The 26,369-nt window shown below is 36.2% G+C and overlaps 1 protein-coding gene across 3 annotated transcripts in view; it reads left to right on the forward strand.

Moving 5' to 3' along the window:
• The window catches only part of lrp4 (low density lipoprotein receptor-related protein 4), a 140,391-nt gene that overhangs the window by 60,849 nt on the left and 53,173 nt on the right, over positions 1-26,369 (forward strand). For all 3 annotated transcript variants that reach the window (XM_038304830.1, XM_038304831.1, XM_038304832.1), the window contains exon 2: positions 470-616. In XM_038304830.1, coding sequence (XP_038160758.1) covers positions 470-616 — 147 coding nt within the window. The remainder of the gene's footprint in view (positions 1-469; positions 617-26,369) is intronic.

Genomic DNA, 26,369 nt, shown 5'->3' on the forward strand with positions numbered 1-26,369 from the left:
TTCCCTTTCCAATTTAAAAGCATTGACTCATAAAAGTATTTGCTACAGAAGTCTCTAATTGCCGATGTTATGAGACAGGAAGTCGTCTTGTTCTCCCCTTCTATAATCATCTGCCTTCGTACAATGGATGAGTATATATATATATATATATTGCTGTATATCATGTTAATGTTTATTATTCTGCTCTGTCCTAATTATATAGATAAATTCTATGAAGTTAATCTTCAAACAGAGCTGATAGTTTACCGCCATAGAAGACAATAATTCACTTTAAGCAGTAAAAATCTGTTTCCCGTATTCATTTTAGAAGTATTAGTTTCATCTTATAACTGCTAGAATCCTTTGGTATCTGAATAATGTTGTCTAGGTTATTGCAAAGAAAGAGATGCCAAACCTTTAATAAATGATGACTAAATCATTGGATTTAAATCACCAGTTTCTCACCTCCTTTTCCTTTGCTTGTGTGCAGGAGTTCAGGGCAGCGCTGACTGTTCCTGCGGGAGGAACCACTTCACATGTGCCGTCAGCGCATTTGGAGAGTGTACCTGCATCCCGGCCCAATGGCAGTGTGACGGAGACAATGATTGCGGGGACCACAGCGATGAGGATGGATGCAGTGAGTTTTTGTTTGAACATATCTTTAAAAATGGTTTAAAGAAAAATGTAACTAAAACTTAAAACATTTGCAGTGATAGCTCTGTTTTTGACAAGTATTGAATAGTAAAATATGTGTAATCTACAAAGCATCAAAAGTGTAGTATAGTGTTAGGCACAGTCCATCTTAAAAAAGAGACTTGTTTTCTTTTTTTATTTGGTTTCTGTTTGGACTAAGAAATGTTTTAGGCCCTGTTGAATTAAAGAGCTGCAATGAGGGCTGCACAGTTAGAAAATCTTGTGATGTTCATATTACACTGCATGAAAAGTGAGATTTTCGTCCCCGTAAACCCCTGTAAACTCCCGCAGATCTGCCTGATTTTCGTCAGTTTCCGACAATTTGTAACCCGTGCTTCTCCGCGTTTGTCGTGCCACAAATTGTCGGAAACGGACTCTGACGTATGTGGAGAGCGATCAGCTGTACTAATGGCCCTAATTAGCATATGAATGCAGCAAACCCGCGGGGCTGGCCAGGTCTGGCTTGAATAACCTTCTCAGTATTGGCTGAAACCACTATTCTCAAACAAGTGAAATCGCTCGTGATTGGCAGCAAAACCAAACGTGGCCACGCCAGGCTTTAATTTTCGTACTGAGTATTGGACGGAACCACTTCTTTTTAAACAAGTAAAGTCGCTCGTGATTGGTTGGCATATATATATATTTACATATAAATTTACATATATATATACACTCACCGGCCACTTTATTAGGTACCCCATGCTAGTAACGGGTTGGACCCCCTTTTGCCTTCAGAACTGCCTCAATTCTTCGTGGCATAGATTCAACAAGGTGCTGGAAGCATTCCTCAGGGAGTTTGGTCCATATTGACATGATGGCATCACACAGTTGCCGCAGATTTGTCGGCTGCACATCCATGATGCGAATCTCCCGTTCCACCACATCCCAAAGATGCTCTATTGGATTGAGATCTGGTGACTGTGGAGGCCATTTGAGTACAGTGAACTCATTGTCATGTTCAAGAAACCAGTCTGAGATGATTCCAGCTTTATGACATGGTGCATTATCCTGCTGAAAGTAGCCATCAGAAGTTGGGTACATTGTGGTCATAAAGGGATGTACATGGTCAGCAACAATACTCAGGTAGGCTGTGGCGTTGCAACCATGCTCAATTGGTACCAAGGGGCCCAAAGAGTGCCTAGAAAATATTCCCCACACCATGACACCACCACCACCAGCCTGAACCGTTGATACAAGGCAGGATGGATCCATGCTTTCATGTTGTAGACGCCAAATTCTGACCCTACCATCCGAATGTCCCAGCAGAAATCGAGACTCATCAGACCAGGCAACGTTTTTCCAATCTTCTATTGTCCAATTTCGATGAGCTTGTGCAAATTGTAGCCTCAGTTTCCTTTTCTTAGCTGAAAGGAGTGGCACCCGGTGTGGTCTTCTGCTGCTGTAGCCCATCTGCCTCAAAGTTCGACGTACTGTGCGTTCAGAGATGCTCTTCTGCCCACCTTGGTTGTAACGGGTGGTTATTTGAGTCACTGTTGCCCTTCGACCTCTGGCATCAACAAGGCATTTCCGCCCACAGATCTGCCGCTCACTGGATGTTTTTTCTTTTTCGGACCATTCTCTGTAAACCCTAGAGATGGTTGTGCGTGAAAATCCCAGTAGATCAGCAGTTTCTGAAATACTCAGACCAGCCCGTCTGGCACCAACAATCATGCCACGTTCAAAGTCACTCAAATCACCTTTCTTCCCCATACTGATGCTCGGTTTGAACTGCAGGAGATTGTCTTGACTATGTCTACATGCCTAAATGCACTGAGTTGCCGCCATGTGATTGGCTGCTTAGAAATTAAGTGTTAACGAGCAGTTTGACAGGTGTACCTAATAAAGTGGCCGGTGAGTGTATATATTTATGAATATATATTTATTCCTTCATATATTTATTCATTCATATGCTGTGTATTTATGTTATCCTACACTACTACACAATTATTAGGCTACCATCAAGGACATGAATGAATTTATACAGGAAATGAACATTTGCCAGGAAGCTGTTTATGCAAAGAAAGAGCTTTATTAAAACACACACAACTATATACAACGCGTATCCAAACACATGCGTATCTAAAAATTAAAAGTCTGTGAACGGTCCGTTTGCTTCCTCGGGGTTGGAGGTAACTGGCAGCATTCCCTCCATGGCAGGTCCGATGTGCAGACGCCTACTGTCAAACGCAAGTCACAGTAACAAGGAAGGAGAAAACATTAAAACAAGTCACTTACACACAATGTCGTCTTTATCAACATCGTGCAAATCTGGACTTGCTGATATGGCTCCGAGCAAATAGGAGGTCTGTGAAAACAAAATGTACAGCTATGATCGGTATCCATCCGTATCCATTGCCTTTTACCGCAGAATGAAAGCATATTCTTTAAATCTTACCCTTGCTCCGGATCATAGCGCCTGCAATTAGTCTCCGAGTTGTGAAGACAGCGTACTGCTTCCTGTGAATCACAAAAAATACACTTTAATAAAGCTTGTTCTTGCAAGGCTACTATTAGCCGTAGCTTAGGCTAGGCTGCTATTAGCCGTAGCTTAGGCTAGGCTGCTTTTAGCCGTAGCTTAGGCTAGGCTGCTTTTAGCCTAGCAGGCAGTAATCGAACATATATTTACCGCTAGCATCTCTTCTTTGAGTTCGTCTTGTTCGATGCAGAGTCGCCATCGCGTCCAAGAGGAGTTTTACCCCGAAATCCCCCATACTCCGCTCCAGACCGCCTGCACAAAGCAAAGCATACATCCTCCACTGTGGCTGCAGACCCCTCCGCTCTGAGTTTCTTGGAGATCGTAAAGAGCATGCGCGAGATGAACCAGGGTTTCCGCGGATCAATAAAAATAATTAAAAAATCATTCTTTTTTTTTTTAAATCAAGGCCTTAATTGGCACTAAAATTATTTAAATATGTTTATCGAAGTATTTATAATTCTTTAATAAAAAATGCTTATAAAAACAATTTCGTCAGATATATTATATCGCTCCAGGCGGAGAAAAAGCTACAGGATATATATATACGTATATTTGTGTGTATGTGTGTGTTTACATACATACAGGAGTCATGGAACTGTGCTTACAGCTCCTTCATATTTCATGTGCACTAATAACTTGTGTACATGGTTCTTGTTGATGGCATTAAAATCATTTCAAATAGCATTAAAATAGCATTAAATTAGAGTCACTCATTCCTGTATGAACCCTGTGAGCGCTTAATTTAATATGACATATTAAAAAAATCCCACCATCATCCAGCATATGTTCAGTTTCTGCCCAAATATATATATATATATATTTTTAGATTTTTGTAACGGGGATAAGGATAATTCAAAACTGCTTTTTTTTAATGAACTTGTTCACTGCTCCCAAACTCAGCATCTCTTTTCATTCCTGTAATAAGAAGTTTCTTTTGAATGGATTTGATTAAAGTTTAAGTCCCTCGGTATAAAATAAATATTTTGATGGAGATGAGAAATCTGCTTCCTCGTTGGTGAATAACCAATAGTTTGGATCCAATCATTTAAATAAACGGTGTTAGTTTTTTTTTTTTATATATAAGAATTGTGCTATAATTTCTAGTCACCGATCTGTTGCTGCTATATTTTAATATGACGAACCGGAATTTGTCGATGTTCTTTTTCCTGTTTGGTGCGATTGCAATTGCGGATCTTGACCTGGCCGGACCTTATGACCACAGTGTACCAATCTTCTGATGGCTACTTCCAACAGGATAATGCACCATGTTATAAAGTGAATCATCTCAGACTCATTTCTTGAAACTTTTCCACCTAAGTAATTGTGAATTGAGCATATTGACAGACAACATTTTATTTTTTTATCTTAAATGCAATTTTTTTTTTTTATATAATTACTGCTCTAAATGTATTGCTCTGTCAGCTAAAGATCTGTTTTGGTCTCTATACTTTAATTAAATAAATCAATTCAAGCTAAAATGTAAGAGGCTATACTGAGCCTGATCTCTTTGTATCAGAGATTTTCTTACCTTTTAGAAAAATGTCACTTGGAGTAAAACACCCCCTGCAACCCTGATTTGCATTTGTATAGCTCACAGCATTTTCATTTACATGTTAAAGCCTCCCCTAGAATTCCATGGGGGGGAGACATGGGGGGAACACTGCCTAAGAAAGTCCACGTCAATTTCTGACAATTTACGGGAGTTTTCGGTGAAGCCTGCAAATTGTCGTAAACTGCCGCTAACCTGAAGTTCCACGACAATCTACAGTGCCGCATATTGACGAAAATCCCACTTTTCATGCAGTGTTAGTGGTTAATGCTATAATGATTATGACATCATTGGTGATTTTTTTCCCCCCTCCTTTCTTTATCCTGACCTTAAGCATTGTGAGCAATGTAATTTGTGTTAGGTGAGAGAATCTGCTGCAATTACACTCTGTCCAACTGGCTAAATATTATAGTTGCATGAAAAATGCTAGCTCATAATACTTGGAATGCATCAGCCAAAAATTATTGCATTCCATAATGTCCACTGTACATTATCAGGCATCCTTTGCTGGAGCTTCCTAACATAAAATTTAGTGCTACACTGAATCCTCTCACCTTGTAATAGTCCTTCTTTACCACCTTAAGAGAGAGAACTGAATACTAAAAGCAATTTATCTGTCTAAATAAATACATGGATGGATTTAAATAATTATGATAATAATTAAACAACATTGATCTCATAATGGAGAAATCGCTTCTGCATCTCAACCCATCCCCTTGGAGAGCAGTGGGCTGCCCCTGTGTGGGGCCTGGGGAGCAATCGGGTGTTAGGAATCTTGCTCAGGGACCCAGCGTTCAGGCTGTTTAAGATTGAACCGGGTACTTGCAACCTTTTCAGAGCACAAGTGCACTGCTCTAACCACTAGGCAATCGCCTCCCCTAAAGCTGTTATTCATATTAAAATACCTTTATTGGATTTCATTTGAAAACAAATTTAAAATAAAATGTAAACTATTTTATATTGGCATTATGTACTAGGCCAGTAGACATGGTGTTAAACAACCTCCTGAGAGCCTTAACTTGGCAACAGTCCCTGGTATTTATTATATAATACAGTGTAGATGCCTAAATAAAAAAAAAATGTTACAGGAATGAATGTGTACTTTTTATTTTTTTATATTGTCTTTCCCAGTAAAACACTGAATGTGAGGAAGGTGCTGCTTCTTAGGAAAAGCATGTATGCCCAAAGCTCAAACACAACAACAAAAAAAAAAAAGATGCTTGAGGAACTTCTGGCACCAGATGAATTTTGGCTAAAGGAAGACTTGGCAGCAGAAGCAGACAAGAGTATTTTCTTGAAGAGCATGTCAGTTTGTCAAGTGGCGGAGGTCTTTGTTGCTCTTCTTTTTTCCTCTGCTGTGTATCGATGGGAAATGTCAATGTGGCCTTTTTTTATTCTTGTCGCTGTTCGCTTTTTGAGCAGACAAGCAGATGCTTCCTTTTCGTTGGGCACTTCCTCAACCTCTTTTGGAGATTTGTGTATCAGTATTCTTTTTCCGTCACTCTTTTTCTGTCACATTAAGCTTGTTAGGAGGGAGAAGAGGGAATGCTAAGTGTTATTGATCTCCGGCCAGTTGAAGGTTTAGTGAGTCAGATTGCCACACATTGATTAGCAGTATGTTACTTATTTAAAGAGACACATGGAAGCAGCTGACAGATATTGGAGCATCCACCCAGACCTTCCTAATCCATTAGTACTGTATGATCGATTCTCTCCTTTATCACTCTGTAGCTGGACAATTGCTCGCTTGAACACACTCAAGTCAATCTTGTAACAGCAGACTGTTTTAAATTAATGCTCAGAGCTGTATGCCCATCAGAATTTATTACATTTACTGTCACAGCTGTAAGGCTGAAAAATGTTTTGATAAGTTGGAGAAATTAGGAGACTCAGACACAGGTTGGCCTATATATATATCTATATATATATCTATATATATATATATATATATATCTATATATATATATATATATATCTATATATATATATATATATATCTATATATAGATATATATATCAGTATTGGCCGATTCATGCATGCTGCTGCGGAATAATTAGTGCATTCAGCAGCCATGTCTTCAGATCATGGCGCTTGCGTTGCTGATGTCTTCATCTGCCATCCATAGTGGATGTTTTGTTTGACTTATCAATTAGTTTTTTTTTTTCTTAATATCGAAAGTAGTTTCACGTTTGTTGTCATTCTGTGATATGTCATAAACATTGAGGGGAAAGAAGCAATATCAACTCCAAGAGTTGACCCTCAAAAATCAACAGCGCATATCGGCGATCAGTTAGACCGTCAGAACAGTCAGTATTGCATCAAAATTTATGTATCTGTATCCTGTATCTGTTGAACGCTAGAAATTAGTGATGATTCTATTTATTTTAATATTTATTTATTTGTTATATTTATTTTGGTCACTTTAGTTTATTCTTTGTCAGTATTTAATAACATAACACAGGTCTCTTAAGTTATTTTTCTTTTTCTTTAAAACAATTCTGTTATGGTTAAAAAAGTTGGTTAAATAAAGATTTAATTAGAAGTCTGTGTTTGTGTTCTTTATTATAATTAAATCATTTAGCAATATCATAAAATCTCCAGGCAGAGCTGCACATAAAATCAAATTTTTTCAATAATTATCGATATCGATCAATATGCATTTTTTTTTATCGATAAGCTTTTTTTCTATATCGCCCAGCCCTACTAGTAATGTTGTAAAACTCGAAATGGATTTCAAACTTTGCAAATAAAAGATATACATTTTTTTAATTCTTAGTTTCTATGTAAACCTTTACCTTATCACGCCTCACATATTCTGATACAGTCAAAGTAAGGTGATACTTTGTATTTGTTCCCACTAAAGAATTGTAAACAAAATATAGCATTTAATAAAGGTTTTCAACCAATCATTATATAAATAATGTCCTGGTAGACAGTCAGTGTGACTTGGGACTTGATAAAACACAGTAATCCGACACCAGCAGATGTCACGGCTCCACCCGTCATCATTGTGGAAACTTTTCACTTGACCCCGTGCAGCTTGGATTATGTGTCTTTCCTCACTTCCTTCAAACTCTTGAATCTTGGCATCGGAAAGGAAGAAAGCAGATACAGACACTAAAGAAAATATTTGATCTTTAATTCCCACGAACCGAAGAGATGAAAGCTCAAAAATGTGTTGCGTTCATCTTTGGATTCAAGAATTTCCCTGAATTTCACTACACTCTAACAGTTTAGCTCTAATTAGTCTATATTTGAAGAGAAATAATCTTTTATTATTTAGTTATTAAAGATTAGAAAAATATATATATATGATTTTATTTGTTAACATTCTACAAAGGAAAAAGTTGTGTTTAGAGACAACTTTGCGAAGCAGAGAAAAGCTGTTGTGTTCAAGAAAAAGCGCTTTAAAAGCACTGATTTAAATAACTGAATCCAATCGGAAAAGTAAAGAGTTCACTATAATGGTTTTTCATAAACGTTTAACAACATTAAAGAACTGAATTTTCAGAGGGGCAGCTTCAGTTTGAGGAGGACGGAGAAAGTAGTTTTCCTCAAGTCTGATTGCCAAAGTTGTGTGACCGTGAGAATTTCCAATCACAATGAACACACACACACACACAAAAACAGAGGACTGTGTCTTTTGGGCTGAATTGAGGCTGTGTGTAGTGTGTGGCATCCAGACTTTTTTTTAGCTTTAATGTGTTTATCATTCATACCAATTTACCAATTTCCAGACAAAGCACAACTGTCTTGAAACACTGCAGAGGAATGTGTGTGTGAAACTGGGGAGGAGGGGAAGCAAGGCTATAATGAGCATTTAAAGATGTTCCTCGTGTCGGGTTGTGCATGAGTGCTTTTGTGTTTAAGTATAGTGATCTGGAAGAGTGATCATTAGCATACTCCATCTCACTCTGTTAGAGCTGCTGCAGGGTCAGGAGGAAATGGACTTTACAGCCATGTGTGCTTCTCTTAAAGCTGCTTTAACATCAACCACATTTGTACTGGACCACACTAGCTGCAGATGTCTTTTCTTGGCAGTCGTACATTGACCATAGTATTTAAAGTTAAAGGGTCAATACTATTGTAAAGAGTATATGGAATAAAATGAATTCAGCTTTTCTACATGACTTTACACCTTTTCTCTGTCCATTTCCTGTTTGCATACTGGGAAAAAAAGAATATAAGACAACCAATAACATTCCAAACCATCTTTAAATCTTCCCTTTGAGTGTTTATTTTTTCTTATTGATTAAAATAATCTTTAAACTGATTCTTTTAACATGTGTATGGAAACAGCACACCTTTAAGGAAGTCATTACAGAAGATATGAGCTTCCTGTAACCAGTAGGTTTCTTGTTGGATCCTCTTCTGCGTCGTCTTTTCCATAGATGTCACACTTCACCAGCCGGCCCTGCTGTTGGTGTTAAGAAGACGGGGGGACAGCCCTGCTTCTGTCAGTCTATCCCGTGACAGCTATGGCTACAATCTGCACAATCAACGTGTGAATGACTGGGTGTTAAGTAAAGCACTTTGGGGTATTGGGACAAAATAAAGGCTTATATATATACCAGGCCTGTTACCCTTAACGTTTCATCAGTATCAGGATTTTTATCTTATGTTATTCTGCTCTTGTAGAGAAATTTTTTTTTTTTTTTCCTATGATAGTTTCTTTTGAACAAGCCGTCTGTCCATCTATCCATTTTCCATCACCCTTATCCCTGCTGGGGTCGCCGGGGTGCTGGTGCCTATCAGCTGTCTATGGTCGAGAGTAGGGGTGGAAATCACATCCATCATGGCGATTCGATTCAGTATCGATTTCCTGACCGAACGATTCGATTATTTTCGATACTCAAGAATACACCACGATTCGATTCGATTCGATTAATCGGTTAGTTTTTTTTTTTTGTTTTTTTTTTACACCTTACAGGCTAAAACAAACTTTCAAGTTCGAAATAATCAATGAAAGCTGTAATATAGTTATGCTTTTTATTTTTTTATTTTTTATTTTTTAGAAACAACAGCAAATAACTGAAGTAGAAAAATTGTATCACAAAATACTGCACATAATCAGTGCATTTATCAAATGTAAACAGTGTCGGAGAAAAAAAACATGGTGTAAAAAAAAAAAAAAAAAAAAACGCACTGAAAAAACGCATCGCAGTGCAACATGGAGACAAACAGGACAAACAGCCATTCATGCACACACTAACACCTAAGGAGTATTAGAGAAGCCAATTAGATAAACAGTCATGTTTTTGGACTATGGGTGGAAGCCGGAGTACCAGGAGAAAACCCATGCATGCACAGGGAGAAAATGCAGACTCCATGCAGAAAGACCCCAGGCCAGGAACCGAATCCGGAACTTTCTTGCTGCAAGGCAGCAGTGCTACCCACTGCCACCACTTCTCAGCACGGGTTCTTATGTTCTATCATTATTATTTACAGAGAAACACCTGGTTTGACCTGCTTCTTGACTCTGCTGTGGATCTTTGCCGAGGAAGCAAGTCGTTGCCATAGTTTCTGCAGAAGAGCCTTCTCTGTTCCCACTCAGAGCTAAACGGGCTTTAGACACATGCCAATATTATGCAAAAAATAAAAATAAACAGAAAAACCTAAGCATAATGAATGTAGGTTAACCATTTTCAAATCAAAGGACTGTTTGACCCAGTTCAAAACTGCTTTAAAAAGTATTTGGTAAATATGTTATGACACTTCAGTGTCTCTTCATTGCATAGGTAAACCATTATGTGACTTCTTATTTCAGCTCACTTGTTTTTTTGTTGCCGATTCCACTTAGCAAACAGAATTCTTCAGCAGCTGCATTAAATTAACACTTTGCTTTAAACACCTTCTTTACTAATGATGATTGCATGGCGGCCTGAGGCACTCTGGTCAGATCTCGTCAGTGCAGCTGAGCGTGTCGCATTCACAGTCCTTGTAAATGCAAACTCTTGTTACTTTTCTTTTTTTCCCCAATTAAGCCATGAAAATAAAAAGCATCTGTGAAGGTTACAGCTTTATAAACATCATGTTGCCTTGTTTTAGTTTTTTTTTCTGGTTCATTGAGGACGTATGCTGTCTCACTGACTGACATAAGAAGCCAAACAAAAATATTTAAGACAGAATAAGTAATTTTTTTTTTTTATTCTAGTGTTACCTGTGCACACACAGAAACAAAACAAAAAATCATCATGATGGTTTTAAATTTAATCCTCATGCTTAATAGAGCTGATCCTTATTAATTATCTGGTCTTGTAAAAACATTTAAATGAACCCTTTAAAGCCTGAACCATTAAATAGTTGACACAAATTCAAAATTTTTCAAAATTAGAATCAGGATTGAATTTTCTGACAAGTTACATAAAAAAATAAAATACATATGTTTTTTTTTTAAGTTATTTTTTAAGTTTAAGTTAAATTAGATCATTTATTTGGATCAATTTTTATACAGGCATTTATGCATAATATTTTATAGGTTTTCTGTTCACTGCATGGGTTTCAAGAACAAAAACTTCACGCTTATGTTGCAGAGGTCTCAAAAACTCATGTATCAAATATGATACACTCGGCTTTAAAGAGTTAAAAAAATATCTATTGAGCAAATTTAGTCTTAAATCTTGACTTGTCTTTGCTTAGATCTTATTTAGAAATCTTACAAAAGTACACAAAAATGTACTCTAAAGGATCTTTAAGTTTCTCACTGGAGCAAATACTTTTAAGTATGTGTTACGCCAGAACCCTGCCCTCTATAGTAATAGTTAGGATGACATAGCAATGTGTAGAGCTTCTAGAATTTTCATTGATTGTTTGATGTGAAAATTGTTATCTGAATTTGGAAACAGTCTAATATCCTACATCTCATTCAGATTAATAGTTTTTTTATTTTCCCTGTGATGCGGGAGTTTGGGTCTGCAAACAGTAGACAGTCTGAGACACTTTCAGACTTCAGGTATTTACTTTCTGATTTAAAAACCCAAAGAAAATAAATCATGTTGACAAATGTAATAAAATGTGACAATTCGGAGTTAATCAAAGTATTTTGATTTCTTTTCACTGGTGCATTCTCTTTAAACTGGGCTACTGATCTACAGTCCAGGAAACCAATTGGTATTGATGGAATTTAATAAAGATGTACACATTTCATCAAACTGATGAGGCCTTTCCATTTATGTCATATCTCTTTTTTTCTACAGATATAACTGTCTGAGCTCTGGATGCTAAACAGGGTTACCTTTTTATATTTGATGTCAGGCCAAACAGATGAGCTGAGAGAGAGACTGCCCTGGAGCTTTTCTCAATTAGAGGAGGACATGTTTATGTTCTTGGCAGGATATTCCACATCTATAAGTCTCATAAGGGGAATGAAGCCAGCAATACTGCATGTGCACGTCTGGTTATCTTATGAAACCACAGTTAGGGCTCTAGAGCTCTAGAATGAGAATGACGGCTAAATGTTTTACCACCATCTTTAATTTGTGCTTGTTTAACTTGTCACAGCTGTGGGTTAAGAGGACTCATGGAAACATGGATTTGGATTAGAACTGTTGAATTATTCCTCCTTTAATTTTACTGTCCCTTGTTCAGCTGACATACTGTACTGAGGATATTTAAAGCACTAGTTATTTATTTAGTTTTCAACTGTGAGGTGAAAGAGTTCTTGCATCACTTTTTGCTTTAGCCTCCCTTCCTGGCTGACTGGTAAACCCATAAACATGGCTTCTCCACTGGAGAGGGAAGGCGTTTGCTGCAGGCTATTCGGGAACTGATCGGTCTTCAAAAACCCTCTATTGGGGTTTTCCATCAAAGCTGTTATGACTCTATGTAAGGCGGGTGCTAGAGCCAATTCTGTACTGGTGGAGTAAAACACGACATTTACAGCTAATTTTTTTTGACACTACTTGATATTCAAATTGAAATAGTGGTTAAAAATGTTTTGGAAATGGTCTTCATGGATTCAGCACAAAACACTGCAGATGCAGCTTGTTGTAGCACAATTACCTAATTTAACTTTATGCTGACGCGAGAAAGTACACTGATGTTTCTTCTGTGCTGATCTGGCTTTTTAACAAAGTGTAAGCTCTGTATTTCCTTATAGAAGTTATGTCAAACCTCCTGACATTTCCCTGGAGGTAGACAGTGGCTGAGATATTACTCCATTAACTTCATGTTTTCTCATTATGGTTCTCTTTGACCTGTTTTTCTGTGTGTAACAAGCCTTTTGAAGGAACTGATCCTGTCACTAACAATATGGACTGTATTTTTTTTTTTTCATTCCATCCATTTTACTTATTGTTCAGTTTCTTTGTTTAGCTATATTTCTCTTTAAGACAAGGCCACTAAAACCACAGCTATCATTAGCTCTGTAGATTCAAGGATCCTATAAAAGAATTCTTACCCTGATTGCTATTGGTTTAATATTGCTACTGTGCAGGGGTATTTATACACTTTAGCTTGTGATAAATTGTAATTTCTAATATTTATAACAGGGTTTCTGCGGGTCATTAAAAATAATAAAAAATCATTAAATTATATATTTTTTTAATCAAGGCCTTAATTGGCGTGAAAATTCATTAAATGTGATTATAGTAGCATTTAAAATGCTTTATTAAAAAAAAACATCTATACAAACAATTTTGTAAGGTATAACAGATATAAATGTTTCAGTGTGTTTGCGCAGAGCTGCTTCCAGTTTATCGTAAACCGCATGTTTGGAAAAGTAGCTAGAGGTGGAGAAAAAGCTAGGGAATGGGGAAATGGAAATTTCAACAAAAGTGGCTGGAAAACGAGGAATCTGGGACATGGCTCCAGCCTGTCGATGATAAAGATGATGATGGTGTACTGTATGTATGTATGTATGTGTGTGTGTGTATATATATATATATATATATATATATATATATATATATATATATATACAGTAAAATTGTTTCTTAGAGCATTAAAAAAGTATTAAATTACAGTTTCTCATTCCTGTATAAGATCAAACAGGCATTAAGTTCAGCTGTCTTCCACTTTTATCTGTTTGCTTTGAGCTTTTCAAATGAGTTGATGATCAAAAGTGTCAGTCCTTTTTTAAATCTAAACTCCATAAACCTTGAAACTACATCCAACTCTGATTTATATTATTACCTCTTTTCTTATCTTACCTGGCACTTTGTTATTCTGAGCTCCCCTTCTTTTCTTCTTTAGTTTGCACTTAATCAAGCCAGACAGTTGTCAAAAATATGACTATAGCAACAGTTATGGATAAGGCACATGGTTTCTCAGGTTTCACCTTCTCTTTCTTTCCATCCTATTCATCGGGTCATCCTTTTATTCAGTTCACACAGTGCTTTTCACTTTCACTGATATAAGTGTTTGAAGACTTGCTGCACCCATTTTTATGCCAGGCAAATATAATTTGATTCTTAACGACCTCCCCTGCTTTCAACTCAGCAGGATTTTAACTGGGTGCCAGTTTGGAAATAAGATGAAATGGAAAAGGAAATTCTCTGTCTTGTGCTATTTTTTAAAGGACGACGTGAGGTTTGGTTTTCTCTCGGTTCACAGACTTCTGTGAGCTTTGGTAATTGAGTGTGTATTGAAGTTGTGTAAACACCTCATGGGTATCTTGCAATTTTTTTTATTTACTATGGAATACTCTGCTTTAGATTAATATTTTGTCCTTGTGGGAAACCAGGACTCTAGGTGGTGTCATCATAGTAATGATAGAAAGGTCTCTAAATTGACTTACTTTACTTTGGATGTTGCAGCTCGAAATTAAGGCTTACAAATTGTTCCCTCTTAGCTGTTAGATGTTAGTTAAAATTGAAACTCTTCTTGCTTGAACTTTTGCACTTTTTGCTTTTTATGTGATTAAAATGCAACAGAACAAGGACATGTGAAGTACTTGGCAGGAGTGGGTTTTTTTGTTGTTTTTTTTTCTTAGCATTGCAGGCTGGCCCTTAGACCTAGCTCTGCCTTTAATTAGGGAGGAGAAAAAAAGGTAATAAAAGCATTTAGAATTTTAGAAATAGCCAGACATTTTTTTATATATATTTTAGTATTTATAAAGGATGTGTCAATACTTTTCTGTTTTTGCACCTTTTTACTGTTTTTGGCTTAGTCGCAGGATGAAAAAAAATCCAGCCTAATACTTAAATATTAAAGGTTGGCTTTTTTATATTTAATGTTTTATATTTTACATTTAATCATATGTTTCATTATTTTGACCAAAACCTGGATAAACGTGGCAAGCTAATAAATTGTGGGATAAAGTTTTTATTTTGTCATTTATGCAATTACACGATATTTAACCTGCTAATATTTAAAAAGTTTTTTAAAGTTGATTATTACAGCTTTCAAAATGTTTGTTTTGTTCATGAGGTACAAAAAATATATAAAACTTGTGATTATTATAGCATCATGACTCTATCACATGAGCCTAATGATAAATACAAGTTTTGTCATAGTGGATCAACTGTTTATTGAATCTTGCTGCAATACTAGTTCTCCTTAAAAATGATGCAGTTTGTTGATGTGTTCAAAACATTTACCAGTCAAGTTTTGAATAAAAAGGGTATTTCCATTGCTTTCTACTCTAATCTGACCAAAACCAAGACATAAGGATAGATACAACCTCACTTACTTTTCTCTTATACTTTCGTACATACATATATAGCAAGTCTGCTGTATTTGTTGTTGTCCGACTTTTTCTTTAGTTTCGAAGAATATTTCTTGTATTTTATACCCCTGCCTACAAACCGCAACGTTATGCAGCAAAATATATTAAATCCAAACCATAGAAACAACCAAATGAATTAAAGCATATAGATTTGTGTCTTCTGAATTGGATTTAAGCAATATTTATGTTTGTATGGCTTTCAAGCTTAACCTTTTGACCATAATCAGATTTAAAGGTAGTACAGTAAGAAAACGGGAAGGAATTGCAAACTGTGTTCATTTCAGAAATTAAAATGGATTTTCACACGTTCTTACTTCAGTGTGAACCACTAGGACAGAAGTACCCCTCTGTCCTTTAATCTGCCATGTTGCACAGTGGCAGCCAATCAAAATGCAGCCGAGACCACAGGAGCTCAGTTGATCTAAAAGCAGGAACAGAGAAGATTAGGACCTCATTCGCTCATTCTCCACGTGTTGCTTCATCTTTTCCCCTCTCTGCCCTTGCATCTCTTTTCTTTGACCTCAGACCACAGGAAACCTGCACAACCGACTCACTTATCTTCTTCCAAAAGGACTTTTTCATTTATTTCATACTGTGTCCTACAATTTCTTTCCTCTTTTTGTGTGTCCTTTCTTGTGCCTCTTTCTTCTTTTTGTTACAAAATTGAAAGTAGTTGTTTGGACACATTAGCATAATCCTCCCCCTCTTTTTCCCATCTAAAGGTTGCTCAGTGCTTTCCTCCACCTCCTTCCTAAATATTTACTTCCTTCTCACTAAATCAGCCAGGCACACTTGTTCACACAAAAGAGAACATAGAAATGGAAAATAGAAATGAAATGGTGGAACATTCCCATATTATAATTTGGATCTAAGCAATCATTTATTTTAGCAGTTGATTACATTGAAAAACATAATTGCTTCATTTAAAGTCTACTTTTACTAAATTAATATAACAGACATAATAAACAAACGTTTGAGCAATAAAAAAAAAAAACATTTAAAAGAGTGCATATGATGTACAATAAATATTTTTTAACTTATTTTTCTTCCATTACTGATCTGTGGATCTTTACTACAGCCATGGGTGATGATGTAATATGGATGACAACATAGGATGGCTTCGCGGTGCCTTGTTAATTGGCTTCAAATCAAAACAAAACACCACAAATAGACTTTTTTTTTTTTTTTTTACTTTTAAAAGTTAGCCGTTCAAATTTCTGGTGAATGGAAACATGGCTAAGGACACGATTCCAGTCCTTGTTAATGCTGCTTAACAATCTGACTGTATTCAAAGACAGAGGAAAGTTTTTAATTTTGCCAGTCAGAGGAATTGCAAGTTTGAACACTTGACAGAAAAAATCCAAATCCAATTTTTTTTTTTTTGCAAAGAATTGGGCTTTTAAATTCTTTCGTCTTAAACTTTTGATCAGCTGATGAAAAGCCTATCACAGTTTAATGGTTGTTGATAATAAAGTTCTTAATTTTTATGCATCTCTCATTTTTTTCCTATTTGCATATGGAAGCTTTACTTAGAACCTTCTTAAGATCAAAAAGTACAAAATATGTATTTTAAATTTTACGTGAAATCTTTAGAAGTGTGGAAAAGTTGAATTTTCTCTATTTCCTGTTTTGTTTTTAGAATAATATCCAGTAACATTCTTCCCTGCTACAGATGGGAAAAGTCTGTAAATGGTGATAAATGAATACCACTGAAGCATGTTCTGTTAAAGGTGCCCTTTTTCATTTTTCATCTTTATACTCTTTTCACTCTGGGTCAGACGCTGGATGATGAAATCTACCTTTGTAAGCTTCTTTTAATCAATTTTGGAGTAGAGAGTTTATGCATCTCTAGCTAATAAGATTTTTGCTGTCAAACTAGAAAAGCAGTGTGCAGTGAAATGGTGTGGTGTGAAATACCTCATTTCCTTTCAAAGAGGCCAGACTAAACATATCAATAGAGACAAGAATTAAACTAGTAAGTGTTCATTTTTGTTTCCAGATACACCCCTCAAAAAAATGGGATTGTGTTTGGTAGAAAAATGTGTCAGTTTGTCCTTGCTCTGCCAACACTGACAAATACTTTGTGCCCTACGCTTTTATTGAAATCATATAAATGTGAGTTATAAGTACTACTGTGTAAGTAGGGGGTAACAATTAAAATGCGTCTTATCATTTAAATTCCATCAAAAACTAGGTGTGTCCCGAGCCGATAATAGTACTGGATATGGGATCGTTATAAGCCTAAAAACTAATATCTGGTGATATCGGCCTAAATCTAAAATCTCCGATTTTTTTCATGCTGGAAGGAACTTTTCTTTTGTTTCTGTAACCCAGAACATGAGTTACATGTCACATAGGTCAGTTTTTCTAATACCTTTTGTTGTTGACTGCTTTTCTCTGTTTTAGTGAATTCACTTGATCAAGGATTTTCTTACTATCTATTGTACCAAATAAATAATAAGATAAGTATGATTTTTGCTAATATTGTATTGGGTCAACATCGGTATCGCTCATCTCTCAAAGCTGCAATACTGTATCGTATCGGAAATGAAAAAGTTGTATTGATGAACCCTATAGAAAGATTAGAAAAGCAAACTCTACCTTTCGAAGAAGTTTCGTTTTGCTGAAGAAAGAGTTTATTTTTAACGCAGTTGCTATTCCTACCATGACAAACTTTCCCACAACAGTATAGAGCTGTAAGTCTGCAGTGTTTCTCCCCCAACAGGTTTGTTAATTTTATGTTTAAACATCAGTGGAGCTCTTTCTGTATTACTAAAGTTGTTCACTGTCATGCAACAGATTAATATGTTGTCTTTGCTGAACTGTGGTAAAGGCCAGCTTATTCATCTGATGTCTCACAACATGACAGACAACCACAGCTGTGTTTACTCTAGCTGAATTGGTTTTAGTTTGCCAGAGTTCATCTTTGTTTGCCTGTTTATTATTTGCTTGAGCTCTTCTTAACTTATCCTTTTGTCTGGAATCAAAGCTGAACTTGAACACAGATCCAGTAATTTTGGCTGTGTTTACCAAGGGCTATGCTCACATAAACGTAAATAGATACTGTACATACAGCTGCTTTTTTTTCTTATATTACTAATGTTGATGCAAAGTAAGAGGGTAAAAAAAAATATATATCTTATTTGGAGCTCAAAGTTGGTTAATGAATTTGATTCTGTTTAGCAATAGTTTAATACCATCCTTAGCCAGGTTTGCATTTACACAAGAAAATGTTTTTCAGAAGAAATTACTTTATTTCAGCTTTGACAGATGATCCTAATAGTCTTCTAATGCCATATGGCTTTTTAACAAGTATGTGTGGGTGGGTTGTAGATAAAAGTACTTAAGTGCTACTCATTGAAGTCTATCAGCAGAGATTTGTCATGGCAACAAGTAAAATCCTTCAGCCTTAATCTGGCAGCATGGACAGAAAAATTATAGGGAAAATTATTCAATAATTATGTTCACTTGAAGGATCTAAAAATGTGTAACAAACTGATGTCTTTAAACTTTAGAGTTGGTTGCAGCCTTTTGTTGTGCTTTTAGGTCCTCCATAGTTCACTCATTTATGAGTTACTTTGGCCATCAACAAAACACGTTGTATTTTTGTGTGTCTTCATGAATTAGGATTCTTCTTGACTCTTCTTCATCACAAACATCCTACAATAATATTTCCCATTTTTTATTCATAGATTGCAACACAAGTTTTGGGCATGTAACAAAAAAGAAAAGTCCAAAGTCACAACACAAATCAGTTACAACTGAAATGGCCAAAACTTATAAAAATATATATTTTTAATTCAAGTCAATTCAATACAATTTCAATATTTATATCAGCATAATAAAAGCATTTGAGAGACTGCTAAGAGTGCCTAAAACAGAATCCTGCCCTTCCTTTAACAGGGACGTTTTTACTTCTCTAATATTAACATTTTAGAAATATTTGCTTTAAAAAACAAAATGCATAAAAGTGCATAAACCCCTGAAAGTCATGTTTATTGAAATATTATGAATGGGTTTAAATCGTATCACTCTTATATTTCATTCCAAAAAAAGAAAATTTAAAAACAATCCACTGGACTTAGTTTTTAATTTTCTCCTTTTGGAATGACTATGACCTGGATGACTGAGAACCTTCACCAGCACTCTTATATACCCATCCGCTACCAGCCTTATCAACAAGACCCAGAGGCTCCCGTGACACTGACACTGCCTCTCCCTCCTCCATTCAGGATTCCACCTAAAAGCTACACTAACGTAGGATCTCCAGACCACCTGTGTTACATTATCGCACAGCCTACTGTTTATATAGTACATAGTTATATATACTATATATTGTATATAGCATATTGTACGTTTATATTGTATATAATTCTAGATCTTGTATTCTGTGTATAAATAATTTGTCTGACCCCATCGACACCAAGTCAAATTCCTTGTAAGTGCAAACCTACTTGGCAATAAATTTGATTCTGGTTCTGATTCTTGAAAAAAATGATATGATGATAAATGTTGATACTGAATTATTGTTCACCCCAAAGTGCAGGAAAGAAAAGTAAGTCCAACCATTCTACAGTGGTTAGTTCCTTACTCTTTGTTAAATGTAATTAGTTATTGAAAAAAAAAACCTAAAAAAGTTAGCCTTCATTTTGTAGCACTTGCTCTCCTTTCCAGCCTTGCAGTTATAATTGGTGAAATATATATATCTATAAGAGGGATGCATCATTCTCCAAAAGAATACTGTTTAGTTAGGCTACCTTTTATCCTGAATTCAGCGTTGCATGATGTGTAAAAATGTATACCAGCTGTAATTTTCTAGAAAATACTTAGGAGAGCATCTTGTTTTCTTGTATTATCATTGCACAATGTCCAAACCCCTCCTCTCCAATGAGCTTTAAATTAAGGCATTGCCTGAAAGACACTCAAAGTTTATTCAAATGGTCATACGATTCATGAATTTGCAGTTGATATGATTCTTGAAATAGATTCCAACGATGTATGTATACTTTTTTCTACTTTCTTTTCTGTCCTTATTGATTTAGGCTTTAATTTGCATAAACAGGCTAGAAACACCCCGAAAAACAGCTAATTCCTTTTTAGACATCTTTTCTGCTGGCAAACCTTCACTCCTGAAGTAGCATGCAGGAATGGCGGGTTGACATATTTTCCTGAACCTCGTACTGTTCGCATTCCTTTGAAAGCCTAATGTTGTCACACGGGCTGTAACTTCCTTCAGCAGCTGTTCATAACAAATTCAGCCATCAATCTTTTCATTTTATGTCACTGTATCTCCCTCTCTCTCTGAAGTTAGAACATGCTTTCATGGGTGTAACATCCTTCCCAGATCTGAGGTTGCTTAGATCTGTGAAATGATCCAAGAAATAGTTTTTGAGGTTAGCCAAGCTCTTTGTGAACTATGCCAGCGGTTAATGCTTGTGAAAACATCTTAATATAAATGATCATGACTGTAAGTTCCAGTTTAAACCAGCCGTTTCACTGCATTGAGTAATGGTAGCATCTAAAGATGACTTAATAGTCACTTAGATATACTCAATATTGGTCTATCTTCACATGTGCTTTGGAACACATTAAGGAGATGGATTGATTAGGGCGCTTGGAATCCAGAGGTTGTGAGTTCAAGCCCCACTCCCATAGACTGCCACTCTGGCTCCCTGAGCAAGACCCTTAACCCCGTACTGCTCCCTGGGCACCACACAGTGGCAGCCCACTGCTCCCCAAGGGGATGGGTTAAATGCAGTGGTAAATTTCTCCAATGTGAGGTCAATAAAGGTCAATTATTATTATATGCTTTTAAAGAGAAATATTAAATATTTTTTCTTTCTCCTTTATGGACTAAAGTGTTTTTGGGACTGTTTTAGTCTTTCGGACAAGAATGCTTATTCGTTTTAGTCCCCTTTGTACTAATTTCTTTTTGTGATAGTTTTAGGTGGGTTTAATGAAAATTTCCCTCCTCTAAATGCCAAGAAATGACTTTAAAACAGATAAATGCAGTTGTCATATCGCAAAAAGCAATGCGTACCCACATGCGAAAAAGGTTATGCATGTCATCACATGTTTAAACATCAATTATTGCAACATATGTTTTATCACTGGTCTAGGAGCCTTTATCCAACGCTATCTTCTGTATTCACCTGCTGGAAGGATTTCCTTGTCCACCTGCTAACTTTGTCACTGGTATAGATCCATTTACAAAGCCATCTTAGGTTTTCTTTCCTCTTCTCTCCTCTCCCTTTGGTAGAAAATAATCATGTCTTATTATCTGTGTTCGGATTAGTTCATTTTACCCAAGGTTTGCACTGAGCATGACAAAAACATAAATCCTTCCAGTTTACAGCTTTCTGACTGGAATCAACTGCAGAAGATTTGGAAGCTGAAGGAGTGTGTCTGTGTTAATATTGAGGCCCTGTTGAGTCAGTTTATAAAATGTTTCGTTTTTTTTTTTATTATCTTACAATAACTTATTTAAAATGATATGAAATGTACTGTATTTTAATGTCTGCAGTTTTACTTTGAATTGTCTTTGGACAGCTGCCATTCTTGGCCAGGTCTCTCTCTATTGAAAAGTAGATTATTAATCTTAAAGAGATCCACCTGGATAAATAAACGTTACCTGCACACATACTAAAGCCAAGCAGCAGCTCATTCAGACACAGGGAGCACCAACAGTCTGAGATGCAGTCCTTCTGTGTAACACAATCACTCAAACGTGGTTCACTATGTGAATGCAATACATTGTCTGCTCACTCATAAAATCACTGCATACACATAACAATAACAAACAAAACTAAGGAGTAACCTTTAAGCAACATAGCAACTTAGCCTGAAGTTGACAGGATTTCTTGTTGCTTAGCTCTGCAAGAATATCAGCGCAGAGCCTTAAAGTGCTGCTTAAGAGTTTTGTTATTTTCCCCTTCATTTAATCTCAACAGTAAATTATTTTTTCTTTAGTATTTTGGAAGCATCAGGTCCATAAATCCTTTCATCTTGTCAGGTTTTACTCATCATCATAAACAAAGGTTCGTGAATTGAATAGTTTGATCACAGACATTTAGGGACAACCCCCACTCTGATAGACTATGGGTTATCTATTAATGGGTTTGTAGGCATTCCAACAGTTGTACGTAATTACTTTGGCAACATTCAAAATAAACAATAGTGTAGTTATAAATAAGACAGTGAAAAGGGTCTGCCACTGTGGTGATAAAGTGAGCTTTAGGACCCAAAGTCAAAAATCTCCTGCTGGACAGAATACCAAAAAGAAACTCTGGAAACACAACCAGAGTTTCCTCTGGTGGAACCAAGTATTTGCTGGCTACTGACAAGAGCATCATCTCTGTTTAGATGAGATTAGAGAGCGAGAAAAAATGGGGGAGTGGAGGAAAAGAGACTGATTTAGAATAGAGATTGATACGATTATATAGAAGTCTTAGATGAAATACAAGAGACACTTTAAAAGGTGAAATGTAAATTTCTACAGGCGTACTCCATAATTATTTCCACATTTAGTGTTTTTTGTTTCTTAAATGAAAATAAACTAGATGTTCAATAAACTGGCAGTTGGCTCTTATAAAAGTGCTTTTAACAGCATTTTTATTTTATACAGTTATGGTGTTAAGTCCTGTTTCTAATATTTTGTTATTATCCTGTGAACACTTATCAATTATTCATATGTTCAATGATCTATTTTCATTCCCTGATGTTGCATTTATTTTTTTTTTATCTTTCTCAACATCTCTGATCTGTCCATCTTTCCACTCTCCAAGCCTGTGCTTTAAACAACGGCTAGGCAGATATATTGCTCCCATTAGAGCCAACTTGATTCAGCTGCTCTGTAGTAAAGGCGAGGCCATTAACTCTGCTGTTCAAGGGCACTTAAAGATGAGCACATTCATCTTCCTAAAGACGGACGTGCACAAGCATATGTGCATTGGACCTGTGCTTCCTTGTTCAGGCTATAATCTAGATAATTGGAAAAGTACAGGAATCTGAATTGGTTGATTTTATTAATTTTTTTATGTTAACTGATAATGATGCTCAACTAAAATGTGCTTGTACCAAAATTTTGTTTATAATGAAAAATTATAGTAATAGAATCTCAGCTTTAAATTCTCAAATGGGACACCTAAGTCAAAATCTAAGTTTTTTTATCCAGATAGTTTTTTTTTTTTTTATACACACTCACTAGTCAAGGGTTCTGGAAACTGTGGCTCAAGAGCATCAAGGGCCTCTTTGGACCCTGACTTTGACTCTTGATAACGCTGGCTAAAGACTTTAAGACCCAACCAATTGTTTTAACCTCTCAAAACAATTAGTTGGGTTTTGAGAGTTTTGAGTTTTGATAAGAATTCAAAATGCATGTAAATTCCACTGATAAAATGTTTACCAATATAGACATAGTCATCGTTGGAAAGCTTAGATTCTCCACAATTCAATCGCCAAGATCATTTTATGGACATAGCGAGCACCAAAGCCCAGTTGACACAGATATAGCAGAATGTCAAAATGTAAACAAACAAAGCAGCCACAACTACACAACTTTGAAGGCATCCAGAAGCCGTTTTCTAAATCTAATCTTCAATTGTTTATGCTCCATTCGTCCAATAGGGTCCACAGATTAAAAGTAATCCAGCATATTCGTAATAAAAATATTTCATGATGAGAAAATGGCCCATTACGTCCGGTTGTTGACATCAGAAAGGTTAGCTGGTCATAGCTGATGCTCAGCATCTTGCTAATATTTACTTCCTACTTCCGCTTCTGATCTAACAAGCTGAAACAACTCTGTTTTCATTTGAAAAACATGGCGCAGCACTGGTGAGAGGGCTTCAGATTGATAAGAGCGAAACAATAAAGCACATTTACTATGCCCTGGCTTCCTTATATTTTGCTCTCCATTGTTTATTTTCCTGATTTCTGCCACATGGGTGACATCATAAATGCTAACCAGGTGGGATGGTATCCCCAGACACACAGCGGTGGGGGGACAGATGCCACGCGGCTTTCCAGCAGAAGGGTTAGACACAGCTTTTTTTTGCCTATTGGAAAAAAGGCAAATAGAGGTTGTTAGCAAGTTAACCCTTGTTTGAAAAACACGTGTTTACCCAGAATTTTCAATGGTCAAGAGGCTAAAAACTAACTAGTAGCTCCATTTACCACTCATTACAACCAAGGCATTGGCATACTTTCTTAAACTGCTCTCCACATGGCACTTTGATGCAGGCTGGCGACAGAAGACCTCAATGGAATTGAAGACCACTCTGGTCTTTAATGAGGAGAAACCTGAAAAACATATTTGCACTGGCTACTATCCTTAACTTTATTTCTTTATAATTATTTGTTGGTAAGAGCCTTACGTCAGGGTTCTTTTTGCACTATTCGTATGAATAAACCAGGGAAATCTAGCTTTTTTGGATCCTGTTTGGTGCCGACTTTGTATCAGATAAGAGAGACTTGTGATGATGGGACTTACAGGTGTCTGTGTCCATTTCTGTGGGAAATTCTGTGGAATGCATGTGGGAATTCTGTAGCTGGGATTAGAAAATCCCACTGGTGAAGGTCGGCGTGTTTTAGGCCGTGTGTCTGTGCGAACACGTGTGATACTAGCAGCTCTTAGGGGATAATGGCTCGCAGGAAGTATTTTAGAGGGGCCACAAAGTGTTACAAGGCTGTTTTGTGTTATTGCATCACTCTGGACCTTCATTGTAAACAGTGAATGAACCAAAACAACTGCTTTTGATGATAGTGCGAATCACAGGAAATAAACAGAGCTGTTTGTACACCTGTTGTGTAGGTGTACCGCTGTTTCAATCTGGTAATGTTTATGCTTTGTCTGCAAAAATCTCTCATTAAAATATTAGTCAGTAGCCTCTGTTAAATATGTGGGTATGGATGGTAAATAAACAAATGAGGCAGGTGGAGTGTGTAGGAGTATAAAGAGGATAAGGTAAGTGTTTGGATGGCTCTTGTGAGGGAGATTGATGTGTGTGTCTCAGAAGTTAAGGAATGCAGCAGTAGTGAGAACAGTAGCGCTGAGCTGACCAGAATCAGTGTGATAAAAGAGATCAAAGCACCAAGAGACCTCATCAGCCTTCCCAGCTTGCTTCTTGCTGATCCACCTGATATCGGGAACAAACCCAACACTGTGTGTGTGTGTGTGTGTAGCTGAACTAATGCAATATTTATTTCCTTTGGTTGTCTTTATCCCTGCATTTAAGTGCTTGCATAATTCTGTATTAGATGGTTCGGCTGAGCTTTAAGCATGATTTTTGTGTGTGTGTAAATGTGTGTGTGTGTGTATATATATATATATATATATATATATATATACATGAGTTATATATATATATATATATATATATATATATATATATATATATATATATATATATATATATATATATATATATATATATGAGTTATATATGAGTTATATATGAAATAACTCATTGTGGAAGTAGCTTTGTGTGTTTCTGTATATTAACTCAACACACCGTTCAGCAGATAAGCTGAATTATTTATTGGACTGTTGACTAGCAGCATTTCTCAGATTTTGTTTGCTAAGGGCGCAGTGTTGCTGACTGTTGGTCAGACTTGCATCAAAAAATATTATGTGGTGTTTCAGTTTATCCAGAGGTGAGTTTAAGTGTGGTGACTTTACTCCCAGGCTTAGAGGGGGCTCTCAGCATCTCAGCAGAAATTCTGCTGAGCATAATAAATCAGCAATTGATCTTTCTTTTGGAATAATACAGACAACCCCGAGAAACGCTGCCAGGAACTATGTCATGTATTTTTTTTTTTTTTTAAAGGGATCTGTTTTACGCAAATAATATTACATTAGGTGTTAAACAAACTGCAAAATAACCTTCCCTTTATTTTTATTTTTTTTATTTTATCTTCTGAAAATATTCATTGCACATCATGTTCTTAAAAAAGTACTGAAATAACTTTTAGATGATAGTTTTTGTTTACCTTTAATTCAAGAAAG

This window comes from Cyprinodon tularosa, unplaced genomic scaffold, assembly GCF_016077235.1.
Source record: "Cyprinodon tularosa strain WSP-4 unplaced genomic scaffold, ASM1607723v1 ctg543, whole genome shotgun sequence".
In the NCBI taxonomy this organism is placed as follows: Eukaryota; Metazoa; Chordata; class Actinopteri; order Cyprinodontiformes; family Cyprinodontidae; genus Cyprinodon; species Cyprinodon tularosa.